Genomic DNA, 16,578 nt, shown 5'->3' with positions numbered 1-16,578 from the left:
TGCTCATCAGATTATTTTGACTGTCCCATGTTGAAAATCCTCTCGGTTTTGATGAGATCGCCATCATCAGAAATTCGTACGTATAATAGGGCGATATGCCAAAGTCGCGCCAAAAGTGTGCCCGTGATACCATATCGCAATGGCACCGATTCCCATTCCGCATTCGTACGTGTACCCAACTCCATTCTATCCCATCGCCAGTTGTCTGTATTTGAATCAAAAGACAGGACGTGAACTTTTCGAAAATTTCGTCGTGATCTCAACGCCCAGTTCGCTGCTCATGCCTGGGCACCTCGTAATTCGGCGGCACTTATCTCAATATCGTCGTCATCTTCCAGGCGCCTCCCTTCCCTCTCGAATGTCTGATCTGCGTCAGCTTCGTCGTCGTCTCGCACGCAGCGCTCGCCTAGTTCTGTATCGGCGTCATCAAGTGCTTCTGCTGTTTCGAGGCCGATTGTTGTCGGCGTTTTTGATCGCCTCTGCTCCCAACTCTTTCTCGTGCTCGTGCTGTTGCCGTCGGGATCAAGCGGGATAGTAACGGCATCATCCCTTAGTGTGGATATGCCGCGCGATGGTCGTGTTAGGGTTCGTAAGGTCGACTCCTGGCTGGGTGACGTAATCCAGTTGATCACTAGGGCCGAGAAAAATACTAATAGGCCTTGGTCAGACTTGTCTACGTGAGGCGCCACGCGAACACTTACTATCGGTGTTGCAGCATAGCAAGCACAGCCATGCCACTTCCCCATTCAAAGCCATGAGATCACTCAGATTTCTGTAATCCTGGTCAGTGCTAGCTCTCGTCAAACCATCAGTGAAGAACTTACGTCACACTACTAACAAGAGTGCAGCAAGAACCAATGAAAGTGCGTATCACGAGTTTTCGTAGCCGAACATTGGGTGGAGCTCTGGGGATACGACGATTACGCCAGTCCAATGTCCATGGCTTCCAGAAATTGTATTTCACGGAGTGTAGACCTGAGCAGCATCAGCAACCGTACAACGTAATTGTGTCTTTAGTGGCTTACTCAGTAAAGGAAGTAAAAACAAGATTGTGAGATAAACCTGGTTTACGTTAGATCAAGGTGGGTACCACGAGCTGAACGTATACTCACGTTCACAGCTGCGTCGAAAGAGATAAGTGGCAGCAATACTGGCTGTTCCATCCCAATAATGCAGATGCCATTCTCGAAATGAGTAATTCGGCTGGGGAGACTATTAGCCGGAGCAGAGTTTCTAGAGTTATCCATGCATACAATATAAAGTTCATGATAACAACCAGGACGAACACGCCTAGCAGGGAAATTAGTTCAAAAAGAATATGCGTGATAGAAGCTTTGAAGCGTACCCAACATGCCGAATGAGTTGAAAAGATAGAGTTTCGACTTTAAGCGCCTTTTTCTGGTTTGTCTAATGATGTGCTACACATTGATGTGAGTCACAGGAGTCAAATATGTCGCACAGATTCACTTACTGCCCTATCAACCATGGAGAGGTAGATGAACTGTTCACCTTGTTAGATACCGCTCTAGTGCACGCGACTGACACGCTCTTACCAACTTATTCCGTGGTTAGTCAAAGATATCACTGAGAGTTGCGATGAGTCTAGCTTACCTTGGTAGACACATATGCCCCCAAACAGAAAAGTGTCGCGGCGGAACAAGTGTCGAAGTTCAGATCGGCTCCGAATCCAAATTGTAGGATTGAAGTGCCGAATACAAACAGAAAGGAGAAGAAGTAGATAAGTACAACGACTTTGAAAGTTAGTAAACCTCATGGACAAAGGCGTATGATCGCGAGGGCTCCTTACGCCACATCGTCCACGGTAATGCCTTCCAGTCCTTCACTGATGTCCATCTCATCACTGTCGAGATGTTAGCACATTACGTTCGACGTCGAGTTTGTCATGAAAGCACTGACCAAAAAGACTAGCAAGCAGACAGGCCGATATCATGGCGACGATGATGCTGACGACCTTTCCGGCGAGAGGCTCCGCCTCATGATTGATGCTTACGCGGCGCATCACCGCCTCGACGCGTTCCAACTCCATAGCTCCAGCTCCTGCGTGCTGTCGCGAATTGCTATTGAGGCCCCATTAAGACAATTATTGTTAGTTTCCAGCCCGGAGAAGCCGATCCTAGATGTGCCGAGCGGAAGCGGAGGTGCGTGAGTGAAAACAGGGCGAAGCGGAGGCCCGCGATGAATCAATGTTTCGAGGTCCCTTGACGACGACGAGAAAACTGGTCGATGCTTCCGTTGACACTTGCTCGTTTGTCCTTGTGGAGGAAAAGATGGTGCGCTCTCTTCAGTCCGGTGAGGCGGGAGGGGGTGATGGGGAAATCTGTGAAACGGCACGGGGCAACAGGGAAAGATGGGCATTGATTGGGAAACTTTAGCATTGCTGTTTGGGGAGCGGGATCAATCGGATCTTGTTCCTCATGTATGGAAATCTAAGGGATTCCTGCGCACGCTCTCATAGATAGCTGCCGCACGTGGCATCCTAGTGCCGTGCGTGTGCGCGGAATGTCCAAGCGGTGATGAACAAATACCGTCAACTCTCGACGAATAGAGTTTTGGTCAAACGCGCCATGCAACGGTAGGATGGTGGCTTACCAGCCAGACCTGACTCGTGTTCTGCCTCTTTCCATCCCCGACGTTGCCCACGGCAAACTTGTTCCGTCACGGCTCGTTCTCGCTTGGACCGGGAGCATTGGGTTTAATCCAGGAATTGACTCTCCGGATCCGTCGACAATGGAACAATGGAAGGAGATGGCGTAGCCACGTGACACCGCCACGGGTCCGATCACTTGGAACCGGGTTTCTGTCTTCGTCATCCGAGCACTCAGGGTCTTATGCGAGCAAAGGTTCTTCCGATTTTTGGAATCGCGGTTTCTGTTTTGGGATCACCTTTCAGACCTTGCGTCGACCTCCTCGACAGCCCCGTTCAGAGTCGGCCGAGATGTTCGCGGCTCTCCTCCCCGCCGGCCATATCTTCAGGGGCCCTACGGGGTGGCATGGATGGGCAGATCGAACCTGGACTCAAACAATCGCGCGATAGTCGTCAGAGGAATGTTTCCAGGGTGAAGGTGAACACGATTCACTCATCTGTGGATTGGCATATAAACGCGGCATGGGAGACTCCCTAGTGTTATTGAGAAGTAGTCAAAAATATCCGACCTTCCAATTTTCGATCAACCGTTCTTTCCGAAACTCAATTTTTCTTCGGCATTTCAGCTTGCTAGAAAGATCACATTGCATCCTTACGGACTATTCATCATTGACTTGCATCAGATACAAGATGCGCTCTTCAACCACCCTTATGTCTACCGTGTTGTTTCTCACAGCCACTGTCTTCGGGTAAGCGTTCCCCCACCCGGCTAGATCTCCGTGGTTCTAGATCCGCTAGATCCGTTAGATCCTGCATGCGCATGCTAACGCGTTTTGCGCAACACACAGGCAGGGAACTGGACAATACGGGACGTACTACTGCATGACAGTGGAGGGAAAACCAGCCCCGAGCAACAATTTCTGCAATGCAGTAAAAGGCGCAGTCCTCCCTTCCCCTGGCGTAAGTGTTCATCTAGTGGCGAGAACTAAGATGGTGTTTGTAGCTGATGAATGGCTCTTAGTTCTGCTGCATTCGCTCCTCCGACTTTGACAGACTCCAGGCTCTTTCGAAGGGGTGCGCAGATAATGGCCTGGTACTTGGACAGAAAAAGGTTCCTTGTAGCCCGTAGATCAGAGGATGCAGGATTAATGAATTTGAGCGAAATGTTTTCTGCCTGAAGTTTCCTATCGTCACAGGGTAGTCACTGAGCAGTTTAAGCTTGCCCTACCCTATGTCTTCTTCCCGTCATTTGAGAATGTTGATAATCGCCCAGGGCACTGTTCGCCACTTTTAATATTCATGATGGACCCATATGCGAACCATGAGGTATAATTAAACCAGTAAACAATGACCCCAGATGGTATCCACTGAATAGAATTCGTTCCCGCCCTCTGAACCGCCTGGATGTATCCGATGAGAGCGGGACCCGGAAGATCATTGTCTCAGGTAGAGGCCGACAGCCGTCATATGGTGGTGAACGGGGGTTTTTGTTGAGGGCGCTAGTCAGCTACATGGGTTTCCCAAGCACGCCGTCAGTATTCTCGGGTCTACCGACATGAAGCTTCGGCTGTAAGAGGGAACAGCGGCAAAAACTCCTACTTCGAAACTTCCTATGCGTAAACAAGCCTGCAAGGTGTGTGGCACTGGTCAAAGTCTTGGCACGAACCCCAGGCGCTCGGATATGAATCCGGCTCCCACTTCGAGCTTGTTTGCGGATTCCACATTTCCACACCTTAAGGAATGAGGCTGTCATGGTACTAGAGTAGGTAATTCCAGTAGAACCCAAGCAGGACCGAAGTGCGCGCGGTTGGTGTGTACTACCTTTAGATTCTAGGTACTAAGGAAGGCGTGCCATAATGCACTAGCGCAGAGCTTGGTGTTGCGACTATCCCCCTGATCATCTTCGAGTAGTTTTGATGCGACACAGTTCCGGAGCACAGCGTCTGCTATCTAGGTTCATGTTGAGTCTAGTGCGAATATGCAGAAAGCTAGAGCTAGAGTAAGACCGCTCATATCGCTCCAGAGAGTTCTCCGCTATTTGCATAAGTCGACCCACCCCCTTTTGGCCACCCCCCCCTTTTGGCCACCCCATTTCTCCATCCCAGCCACCGCATTAAAACCCTACCCACGATTTTCAAACTACTATAATAATTACAAAAATCGTCTAAATGCAATTCTTTTTTATATACTTATTTATTAATATATAATAGTCTCGTATACTAAAAATAAAGTTATTCGGGCTCTTGAGGCTATCGGAAGAGGTCTCTTAGTTAATCGGGCCTTAATTAAGTTCGGAGTTCTAAAGTTAACTCTTTATAACCGTAAGAGAGGCTATTAAACGAGGGTAATAGTATTTATAAACCTCTAGAGGCTTCCTTTATAGTAAGAAGACTAGCTAGCTTAGTAAGTTCGTATTTAATATGATCTAAGTATTATATTAACTTATAAATAATTTATAAAATTCGCTAAGCGAGTTCTAAGATCTTAGGGGGATATAAATCCCCTTAAGAAGAGATAAATAGACGCTTTCTTAAGGAGGAACTTATTAATTAAGGTCTAAAGAAGTCGTACTATTGATTCGAGGCGTTTAAATAGGGCTATTACTAATATAATTAAGTTATAGTTTAGATTACTCGATATACTAGAGATTAGTAATATTAAATAAGCTAATAGGTATAATATAAATAAGACTAGTATCCTAGAGGGCAAGGGATTTAATAGCCTAGTTTTGGGTAAAGTAGAGACTATAGTAGTACGAAAAAAAGAGCCTAGTTCGCGTACTTAGGTATTTATTATTGAGTATATCTTTATTAATAGTCGAGCTATTAAACTACTAGTTATATATAAAAGAAAGTCGGTATAATAGCAGTGGTTTCTACTTAAACTTAACCCTTATGCTAGTTAGGAGTTCATAGTAATAAATAATAGCTAGATGACTAATAAGACTGCCTTTAAGTAGTTAAAAATAGTATTCTTATTATAGACTAAGACCCCCCCACTTAGGGGGCTTAGTATACTTAATAAGCCTTAATTATTAATTCTAAATAGCTATAGGAGTTATATAACGATAGAATTTATATAAGAATGCTATAGACATAACGTCTACTTACTGTTCTTATTACTATATATTTCTTATATCCTCTAGCCGTTAGATATAGCTATTTTTAAACTTATTAAGTCTAAGTATAAAAAGGAGCTTAGTAAGGAGGATATAGTAGATAATTCTACTATCGTTAGAAAGCGGCACTTCTCAAGCTATTATTAGAAAGCTCGTTTAGCTAGTCTAACGTCGTTAAATATACGAAGTAAGTAGAAAGTAACTAGACTATATCCCCCTAACATAGCCAGACTACTTACTAATTTAATAGTCCTACCTAACCTAGTTATACTAACTAAAAAGACCGTAGATACTAGGTAAGTAACTAGTAATACTAGAAAAGCTATTAACTAGGTATTAGCGGCGTTTATTATTAACTAGTTAATACTTAAGAAGGCTAGCGAGCTTTGCGATTAGTTAAAGTTATTTATAGAGCTTAGTCTAGACTATAATACTTAATAACTACTATTTAAAAAGGTAAAAAAGGTATTTAGCGAGCAGGCTTATTATCTAGTAGTATCTTAGTACTATATTCGAGTTCTAAAAGCTAAAGTTAACTAATTAAGGCTATAAAAAAAGAAAAGTATACTAATAGACCTAAATACTAAGTTTGCGAATATCTAAGATATATAGAGAGCTTAGGAGGACTCTAGCGACCGTTTAGTTAGTCCTAGTTAACTCGTAGGGGTCGAATTACTTAGGGAGAATAATGACTATATTATTATAGTAGTAGAAGATAGTTAATTAATTAAGTATAGTTAGTGGCGATGTTTTAATACTATGTTTTGATGGGGTGGCCAAAAGGGGGGGGTGGCCAAAAGGGGGTGGGTCGACTTACCAAGTAGTGTTACTGCATACCGCTGCTAGGAAAAGCTCCAATTAGTATGTCACATAAGATCATTGACAGTGACTTCGAGATTATAACTCGATGCGATACGCATCATCGTACCCAGATCTCCTGTCTTGTCGATCAGTAAATTCATATCCGTTGAGTCTCTTCTCCAAGCCTGCGCGCGATTTTCCAAGAATTATTCGAGTGAATTTAGAAGTTGACTGTCCGAGTTGTCTTAGACCCAGCGCTGCGGTGGCAGATTCAATGTGCTTCTAGATTCGTCACATCCAGACCAGATACACACATATTGAGACTACAAAACCTATGGAAGCTTGGGCGAAGGTGACCCATCTGAAATTTTGCTCCTCATAGAGTAGTAAAGCCACTTTCTACTACTTGTGCTTCAGACTTCATTCGTGTCTTGACTATTTCTTAGCTTACTTTAGAGCGAATACAAGCCCGAGATTCACAACACTAGATCCGAAATTACGCAGGATTGATCTTGAGACTATTTGGGTTCCGCTCCTGCATGTGTCATTTTGGCGGTCCGTGAGCTGCGAGCCACATGTGCTTGTTCGCGAACAGACTATTACATGCTGGTCCGGAAGGTCATACTAGTATCGATGCTGAGTATTTCCCCATCAAGAGACTTTGTGTCTTCGCTGATTGGTCGAATTAGTCATCCCGTCCGAACATCTTTGTCCGGACGGTGTTGCCTCAAACAACGCATGTTGTTGCTACCAAGCATTCAGCGTCATTTTGATGACAGCTTTTAGGTCTGACTGATTTCAATGGCAGAAAAGTTTGCTTTGGCTTCCTCAACTGCAGGCTAAGACTTCATTAGTTCTTCGTTTTCATTTAATAAGCGTACCGAGTTGGTAATCGCATAGAGTGATTAGCGAAAGAATCTTATGATGTCTTGGCTGACTCTGCATGGTCGAGTACTGAAACCCTAACCCTAACCCTTGTTATCCTGAGTATTCCCGAAGCGCGATAAGCGGTTTTGACCGTTGTCGAAGTCCCTCCGCTTTCCTCAGCCGGCTAAATAGTAATGTTTGCTTTGATGTGGTTATAGTTCGGGGCTACCGAAGTAAGGCCCCGCAGGGCAAACTTTTGAATGATAACGTTCTACCTCTCTTTTCCTTCTGATCCTCTTGCATGTAACATATTGGTATCTTGCTACCAATGGTTTGACTTCTGAATGGTGAGATGCCCCAAACTCCATAAGCATAATGGTGGAATTTCACACCTTGATACTTGGAGTCAGGAACACTCGCTGGAGGAGCTGAAAACTTGATGTAAAACCCACTGAACGCATATTTTCTGTCGATATATTGAAATGCCTGCATGTCGGTAGGAATAGCATGATCCGTAGGAGCCCAGAATCGCAATTAATACCACCCTCGACAAGCCTCAACAGAGATTTAGCCATGTTTTACTGTTGAGTACTTCGATGGGTTAGGATTGCTACGCTGATTGATTAGGAGCGAGTGGATAATGCCTTGAGCGGAGCTGATCAGGCTAGCACCTGTGATATTGCTGACCGACGACGCAGTGCTTACGCCAAGCGCCCCCCTTCCGAAGCTTGATCCTCCGGGAGCACCCGCCACTCACCTGCATTCGAGGAGCCAATCCCACTGATCCAACTCGTTGAGATTGACGTCGCTTCCTGCAGTCTTGATTCGATACGCTACAATCGGGGGGCTGTTGTCAGATATCATCGACTTACTATGCCTCCGCTGATGTTACATTCCCGTCACCCTCGCAAGCAGCCAAGTTGATGGGCAATCGCACTTTTGAAAGGATCCAGCCTCCGTCCAGCTGCACCTACTATTCACATTTGCTGACAACTGCGGGGTTACTATGTTGATCATGGGAATTGGTCTTTTATAAATTGCAAGCTGAGCCTCACAGAATCAGGACACCATGCATTACGCCCAGTGAAGCTGATTCGCTTCATGAACACTTTCGAGCCAGGTCCTCCGCGAGAAACTACCCGTCATGGCAAGCTCGAACTACTCCATGTACCAGCTCAGCGCCGACCACACATTCCACTTTGAAATCCTTCGCGCCCTCAGCCAATCCGTCTACGACGGCGCCGACCTCGGCGAAGTCCTCACCACCGCCAACAAAATCATCCCTGGCGACTTCGCAAGCTACGCCACCTCCTTCGCCGCCCTCGCCTACAGCGTCCTCGACCGCGCAAGGAGCATCGCGAAAACAAAATTTCCCGTCTCCGCCCGCAGCGCCTTCTTCGCCGCGGCGACGTACTTTCGTAGCGCCGACTTTTACCTCCACGAGAACGCGTCGGATCCCCGCATCTACGAGCTGTGGGGCAACCAGACTGCCGCGTTCGATGAAGGTCTCGCGTTGTTGACGGTGCCGAATCAGCGCGTGACGATTGAGACGGCGGACTTTGATATCCCGGGTATATGGTTCACGCCTGACGAGGAGGAGACGCAGCGCCCGACGATTATTATGGGGAACGGGTATGATGGGTCCCAGGAGGAGATGTACCACGCCATGGGCGCCGCCGCTCTCGAGAGGGGATACAACGTCCTCACCTACGAAGGGCCAGGCATGCCTTCCGTTCGGCGGTACCAGGAAATCGGCTTCATCTACGATTGGGAGCGAGTAATTACCCCCATTGTAGACTGGCTCCTTGAGAAGCCCGAGGTAGTCGACCCGTCCTCGATCGGCCTCCTCGGGTTTTCCTTCGGTGGCTACCTCGCCCCCCGCGCCGCGGCCTTTGAACACCGCCTCGCCGCAATCTTCGCCGTCGACGGCGTCTGGGACTGGCCGGTCGTCGTGAACGCCACCCTCGGCGCAGAAGCCATGGCGATCTACGACTCGGGCGACAGAGCGGCCTTTGACGAGTACGCGAAGCGGTTCCTACAGCCCAAGGTACCCGCGACGCTGCGCTGGGGTCTCGGGCATGGGATGTGGGCGTTCAACACCGCGTCCGCGTACGACTTTGTGACGTTGTCGCTGGATTATCGCATGGAGCCTGTGGTGGATCAGGTCCGGACGCCTGTTTTCGTGGGCGATGCGCAGAATGATCTGTTCTTCAAGGGTCAGGCGGCAGTTCTTGCGGAGGCGTTGGGGGAGTGGGCGTATTTGCATCATTTCACGGAGGAAGATGGGATTGGCGAGCACTGTGGGATTGGGGCTTTCAAACAGCACAATCAAGTCATTTTTGACTGGTTTCAAACCCTGTTGGACTCCAAGGAAGGTGGATAGAGGATTTTGGCATTTTTCTCCATAGCATGATCGATCTTAGCTTGAATGACGTGTTCTCAAGCAGTGTCAGCCTGAACAACCACAAAGGCTGTTGAAACGGCTGTTACCATGGCATTTGGTTCCGCTGGTAGCTACACAAGTCTACCAGTAGAGTCCCATATCTTCATAATGTAGAATCACACCTGCCAAGTGAATCATGTGCCAATATTGGCGAGGTATTTCTGTATCCATAGACTTTGAGTGACTGCAAGTCTTCATTTCTGGCCGGGGTACACTTCAACAAAGGTTATGAAAAACCAAGGCCTCTGCCAAACGAAAGGGAACTGGTGCAGCAGTCGCTCACCCGTAGAAAAGGACTGCAACCCTGAAGAACCCACCCTGATGTTGTGGAAGTTATCATAACTCAGTTGAAAAACATGCACTTCCTCACTCAATCTGTATTGTAGTTGTACTATAGTAATCGACCCTGTCTGGGAAGTCTAGCAATTATCACGCAAATCAAATCAACGCTGTTGACACTCGAGCCCAATCACCTGAGAAGGCATGGAGGGGCATATTGCACTTAATCAGCGAAATTCTTTCGAGACTTCAGGTTAAATCTTAAAATTGATAATTCCATGTGTGCACATGTGGCTTACGTCGTGTTCATACTATTCCCCTCACGCCATCATTTTCAACTTACATGACTAAGAAGACTATATTACGTCAGCTCTGTAGTTGAAATTAAGGTTATGGACCGCGCGTTGGGGGCTGCAATTCTCATTTACCAGCCAAGACGCCACCTCCCACTTTCAAGGTAGGAAAAAAAAGCAATACAATCCTACATGACACCTAACAATAGAAAGCCTCCGAAATTAAAATCCCAACGATCAAATCCGCACAGGGGGAGGGGGGGTGAATGTTTTTCGTCAGTTGCATGGATCTAAACTAATCCTCTCCACCAACCTGCAAAGTACCGACACTCGCTATTCAACCACATCGTGGCCGACCGCATCACCACACATCACCACCTGCCTTCCTTGAGCACAAGCGGACCCTCAACCTCACAAGAAGATCCAATCATCGTCAGCGTCGATGGTTTAGTGGTAAAATTCTCCGTTGCCATCCAGCAGCGTCGGGGAGCCGGGGGTTCGATTCCCCCTCGACGCAATCATTTTGCCTCTCTGGCCGGAGAGGCTTGAAGAAAATGCTTTTGCGTGATTTTTGTCCACCGGCCGAGCTGCGGGGCCTCGCACCGTGGTATTTTGACATATCGAAGGACTGAGGTTGAGTGTATCTCATATAGTTGAAATGCAGAGTCTTCTTTCTTTTACGGGATGGGTAGACTGCATCATGTGGGATCACAGCTCTTGTTCTGTGACAGAAAACTAGATAGTCTTAGCGGGCCGGGCCGAACTGTAGAAAATTGTTTATTCCCTTAAAGCAAGTTGGTAATTGGGACGATGACGCGCGGGGTTCATATCCCTCCTCTGCACATCTTGGGTAAGCGATAACGAGAACGAAGGCGACGGCATTTGAGAATCAAACACCATGTAAATCGCCAAGAGCTGTTACGCCCTAGGGAGTAACGCCCAAGGAATACCGCCCTAGGGAACTGAGATCTGCCAGACCGCACGTTCTAGACCAATGAGGTCATCCGGCTTCATCAAGTGAGGCCAAACTTTGAAAGGAATCGTCCCATTTCAAACGCCGTGGAAGTGATCCCTGATTCAGCGCCTGATTCAGCACAAGCAAACTTGACTCAGCAGTGCGTGGCCGGAAAAGAGATTGACCCGATCCGACAAACTCCGTGGAGAGTTGGGATGTCCAATCCCCGCCTTTCCCCCGTCGTCGGATTAGAAATCTGGCGCAAAGCTTGGCGGAATGGGGGCGCACGCCGGATGGGTCACGTTTACCAAGATCTTACGAATAGCGAGCCTAGAAGGATTCCAAAGGAGCACCAAGGTTTCTCGAAACGGCACAAATCGCGCTGTAGATTGGGCGACCGCCTCTTGCTGCTGCGTGCATATGCTGGCATAAGGTGGGCGTAGACGTACATAGTGGTGTGTTTAGTCTCCCCGAAATGCTGCGTACACGGCAATTGAGCCATTCATGACGCGGGAGACCCCTGCGGTAGCTCCCCACCATGACGCACACGACCCCTAGTGCATTTTTGGGGCTGTCTGTGAGGGGCAATTTTGGAACGGGTTGATGGTCGAGATGGAGGGGCCGAGCCGAGGACGTGAATTTTTGACAAGAAGAAGGGAAGTGGCTTGCTGTTGGAGCGATGAACAGGTTCACGGAACTTTGGTGGTTTGAGTAGAATGCAATTGGGATTTTTCGTCAGGTTCTGCATCCTAAATATCTTGTTATCGAAGAAGATGAATCCTTGGTGAGTCATCCGGCATGCAGACTTCGATTCCATTGTAGAAAAATGGTGCACTCTTCTAGGTTACATTCTTCGAAAGACCTGGATGGGCCAGGGGCATCTTCGTAGTCCAACACAGACTCCAAATGCCGAGTGGAGCAGAGTGTCGTTGATCGGTCCATGAGGTGGCGTGGCGGGGAGAAAACCAGATTGAATTACAAAGCAAAAGTGTTTCAGAGCCGTGGACGTCAGTTTGGGGCTCCGCTGCTGCGAACCAGAAAGCTGAATAAACAAGACAAGGTGCATGAAGAAGTGGACATGCGAGTTATTGAGACATTACAAAAACCACCGCCCCTCCTCACCTTGCGTCAGTCTTTCTTCCGAAACCTTAAGATTTAGAGCATCAAAAACAAAGCTGCCCACAGACACGTTCGTCCCCCCCAGCATTAGACTTCACGACAAACCTCCCCCAAACAACCATCACCACAATAGACACACACCAACCACCAAGATGGCACCCTCAAGATACGCCGCCGAGGCCGTGGACCCCAAACCCCTCGCCGAACCCCTCGAATTCGCCTTCTCCGGCAAAGTCGCAAAGAACCGCTTCCTCAAAGGCGCAATGACGGAGCGCCTCTCGACCTGGGACCCCAAAACCCCGACGAACCGCGGCATCCCCACGCCCGAGCTCATCAACCTCTACCGTCGCTGGGGCGAGGGCGATTTCGGCGTCCTCCTCTCCGGCAACGTCATGCTCGACTACGACCAGCTCGAGGCCGCCGGCAACCCGATCATCCCGCTCGACGCACCCTTCGAGGGCGAGCGCTTCGAAGGGTTCCGCAAGTTGGCCGAGGGGGCCAAGGCGCATGGCAGTCTGTTGCACGCGCAGCTTAGTCACCCCGGCAGACAGGTCGAGCAGAAGATTAACCCGCACCCCATCTCGGCGAGCGACGTGCAGCTTGAGGGGGATGTCATGGGTATGAGATTCGCGAAGCCGAGGGCGATGGAGAAGGAGGACTTTGAGAAAGTGATTGGTGGGTTTGCGCATGCGGCTGAGTACGTGTACAAGGCTGGCTTTGACGGAGTCGAGCTTCACGGCGCACAGTGAGTTCCCCCTTTGTATAGTGCCATCTTGGGCAGTTGACTGACGTCTGAACAGCGGCTACCTCCTCGCGCAATTCCTCTCCCCGACAACAAACAAGCGCACCGACCAGTACGGCGGCTCCCTCACCAACCGCGCGCGCATCATCCTCGAAATCGCCGACGCCATCCGCGCCCGCGTCCCCGACCCGTCCTTCAGCATCGGCATCAAAGTCAACAGCGTCGAGTTCCAAGACGAAGGCTTCTCGACCGAAGACTGCCGCGACCTCTGCTCCGCGCTCGAGGCCGCGTCCTTCGACTTCGTCGAGTTGTCCGGCGGGACGTACCAGTCCCTCGCGTTCGAGCACAAGCGCGAGTCCACCAAGAAGCGCGAGGCCTTCTTCTTGGATTTCGCGGAGAAGATCATCCCGCAGCTCACCAAGACGAAAGCGTACGTCACCGGCGGGCTGAGGACTGTGCCTGCCATGGTGGGGGCGCTGAAGACGGTGCACGGCATCGGGCTGGCCAGACCTGCGTGTAACGAGGTGGATCTGCCGCGTAAGATTATCGCTGGCGAGGCGTCGGCTGCGATTGAGACGTTGTTGGGGGAGCAGGATTTCGGGCTGACGAACATGTTGGCGGGCACGCAGATGAGGCTTATCGGACGGGATCAGGAGCCGTTGGACGTGAGCAAGGAGAAGTACAAGGATGTGTTTATGAAGTCTCTGGGCAAGTGGGCGGAGGCGATGGGGAAGAATGAGGACGGGAGCAAGTTTGGGTATATTGATATTGAGGGGTTGGATTTGCACCCTTTTGGAAAGCCGTATGTTGCTTAGAGTCTAGATGAGGGTGGACGCATACTGTTCGGCGTTAGAGGATAGAATGATAGAACAGATGTTCTAGGTAGAGTATTCGGTAGAATCAGTCAAATGAATCCCGGGTACTAGCTGATTGGTGAACAATGTAAAACGTGGTGAGTCTATCTTGTCGTTTACAGATTCTAGACATTTCTTAGATGCAATCAAGTGCGATACCTGCATGGTACCTAAATGTCAATTGGCTGCACACACAGACGGGGTCCCGGGATACATCAGACAATCAACATCAGACGCGTCGAATCATGCGCGGGAGTCCAAGTGCCCAGCGCTTATACCCATACAAACAAATCAAATATGAGGTTCGTATTTGATTATTTGGCTCATTTCTCGCGCCATATTTGATTATTTAACATATTTGATAAATATTTAATTGATTTAACTGATTAATTATTATAGAATAGAGCTAAAATAAAGGAATATTAAACGTATAAATGGTTTAGTAGATACGGCGCCGTAGGCGCCGGATTTTTTAGGGTAGATCTACTTTAATTCCGGAGGTCCGGTGTTCGAATCCGGGTCTGGGCGGCCCCTTTTTTCCTATATTTTCTTAGTATATTATTAGTATATTCGGGCCCACCCTTGGATTCTAGATTTGATTAAATATATTAAATATACGGGCTAGAATATTTAATTGTTTGACTTGCTAAAGTTCCTATATTTGACTGTTTGTTTGACTTATTTGTTTGATTGATTTGAATGGGTATGTGCGCTGCAAGTGCCCAAACTCAATTGCAAACCCCAGAATCTTCTTGCACTAGCAACTTCCTCTTAATGAAAAAACAACAGCAAAAGTGCTCGGTCCTATGGTAGTGGGTGGGAAGTGAGGCAACGACCTAACACAAGCCGAAGCCGAAAGACCGGAGAGAAAATCAAGGTAATCTCGGCAGTGACGCCGATTGCCCCGCCTTTTCCCCGCCGATTTTCCACCGGGGTCAACGGGCGTAGACGAGTCGCTTAATGAGGTACTTGTCAGGTACTTGGCAGGTATGTACTCCGTACTTCCATGGCTTCCCTACACCTGAAGCACCCCTGTCTTCCCGTCTGCTCTGTTCACAAGGCTACCGACAGGGACATTCCAGGCGCCGTGCACTAAATCCGGACAGTGGCCTGTCATCAGCCGCCCCCTATTGGCAATCTCGTCCCAACTCACCTTCTTTCCCGCCCGTTCACCTGCCACTCTTTTTTCCACATCCGTCACCTCACCTCCAGCTATCACCACCACCGATCATCTCTCTTTTTTGGAGACACGGTAGCAATAGCAGCACAACATTAACACCAGCTATGCCGCCGTCGACTTTTTCAGTTCCTCGACCAAATCACGCTCGCTAGACCCGTCCCGACCGATCTCAATCCCGCCCATCATGTAGGCTCTTCCCATCTTCCTTCCCCGCACATCAGCTACGCGTGAACAACTCCAGCTAACCTCTCCGCCTCCAGGATCGAACCGTCCCTCCGCGTCCGACGCGCCATCACAGCAAACGACCCCCTCCTCGTCAAACGAATCCTCAAATCCCACCCCCGCCTCCTCCACAACCCAGACCCATCCCCCGAAGCCCTCTCCAACTCGAACCTCCACCTCGCCGCCTCCCTAGGCCACCTCCCCATCGCCAAAGTCCTCGTCGACCACGGCCACGAACACCCGGACCCGGCCCTCAACGAGCACCACCAAACAGCCCTCATGCTCGCCGCCGCCGCGGGCCACACCGAGGTCGTCCACTTCCTCTGCGAGCGGACCCCGCACGTCATCCTCCGCCGCGACATACGCTGGCGCGACGCCATCATGGAAGCGAGCCGCGGAGGGCACGATACCGTGCTGCAGATCCTGCTGACGTACGTCCCCGAGGGCGCGCGCGCCGCCGTGCAGAGGGCTGATCTAGACGGCAACACGGCGCTGCATTTCGCGAGCAGTAACGGGAACTTGCTCGTGCTGAGGACGCTGCTTGCCGCTGGCGCTGACGCCGAGAGGAGAAACGTGTGGAGCTGGACCGCCATGTCGTACAGCGCGACCGTGCAGGCGGAAGTGTACCTCAAGGGTCTTGTGACGGAGGTGGAGCGGCGCAAGTTGGTGAGGCAGGAGGTCGAGCAGCTCAAGAACTCTGTCAAGGGGGCGGCTAGCATCAAGGGCGGTGCTGTGCGGGTTGTTGAGGAGGATGTCGAGGTTGAGGACTGAGGCGGTCTACGACTTGGACATTCGGACTTTTCCGACTCCTCAGCTCACGGCATTTGCGGGGTTCTCTATTGACATGGGCTCCAAGCTCGACGGTACGATGATGAGACTGTTGCAGCCCAGAGCTTCAGAGATCGGCAAATGGATTATTCACGGCGCCCCGCAACGGCATACCTCTTCACTAGGACACTACCCGCACCCAAGCTACGCGATGAAATCCCGAAACCACGACGATGTTGCGGTCCTTCCCTTTGGGTGGAGGAAGTGTCACATTCATCAGCGTCCTCAGCCTCGCTCACGGTATCTCGGGCCAGGGAAAATGATACGGTTAC

The 16,578-nt window shown here is 49.5% G+C and overlaps 4 protein-coding genes and 1 non-coding gene across 5 annotated transcripts; 4 read left to right on the top strand and 1 right to left on the bottom strand.

Moving 5' to 3' along the window:
• Positions 1-278: 278 nt before the first annotated feature.
• Positions 279-2,047, bottom strand: CLUP02_12758 (uncharacterized protein; the record flags this gene model as incomplete). The annotated part of the gene is made up of 10 exons (XM_049291720.1): positions 279-649; positions 702-772; positions 825-975; positions 1,026-1,062; positions 1,113-1,203; positions 1,254-1,290; positions 1,346-1,418; positions 1,472-1,501; positions 1,770-1,861; positions 1,918-2,047. The coding sequence occupies 10 exons, from the start codon at positions 2,045-2,047 to the stop codon at positions 279-281; spliced, it is 1,083 nt and encodes a 360-aa protein (XP_049148866.1).
• Positions 2,048-2,849: 802 nt separating this feature from the next.
• On the top strand, positions 2,850-3,734 carry CLUP02_12757 (uncharacterized protein; the record flags this gene model as incomplete). Its single annotated transcript, XM_049291719.1, has 4 exons — positions 2,850-3,077; positions 3,296-3,354; positions 3,454-3,565; positions 3,627-3,734. 4 exons carry the CDS (start codon positions 2,850-2,852, stop codon positions 3,732-3,734), a joined length of 507 nt encoding a protein of 168 aa, XP_049148865.1.
• A 4,801-nt stretch (positions 3,735-8,535) lies between these two features.
• Positions 8,536-9,774, top strand: CLUP02_12756 (uncharacterized protein; the record flags this gene model as incomplete). The annotated part of the gene is made up of 1 exon (XM_049291718.1): positions 8,536-9,774. One exon carries the CDS (start codon positions 8,536-8,538, stop codon positions 9,772-9,774), a length of 1,239 nt encoding a protein of 412 aa, XP_049148864.1.
• A 1,068-nt stretch (positions 9,775-10,842) lies between these two features.
• CLUP02_tRNA228 lies at positions 10,843-10,923 on the top strand. The gene has a single exon. It is a non-coding gene; the product is annotated as a tRNA-Gly (tRNA).
• Positions 10,924-12,632: 1,709 nt separating this feature from the next.
• Positions 12,633-16,249, top strand: CLUP02_12755 (NADH:flavin oxidoreductase/NADH oxidase; the record flags this gene model as incomplete). The annotated part of the gene is made up of 4 exons (XM_049291717.1): positions 12,633-13,225; positions 13,281-14,024; positions 15,359-15,442; positions 15,517-16,249. 4 exons carry the CDS (start codon positions 12,633-12,635, stop codon positions 16,247-16,249), a joined length of 2,154 nt encoding a protein of 717 aa, XP_049148863.1.
• Positions 16,250-16,578: the final 329 nt, after the last annotated feature.

This window comes from Colletotrichum lupini, chromosome 6 (assembly GCF_023278565.1).
Source record: "Colletotrichum lupini chromosome 6, complete sequence".
NCBI lineage: Eukaryota > Fungi > Ascomycota > Sordariomycetes > Glomerellales > Glomerellaceae > Colletotrichum > Colletotrichum lupini.
Note: the sequence above shows the minus strand (reverse complement) of the source record. Positions and strands in the feature narration are given on the sequence as shown.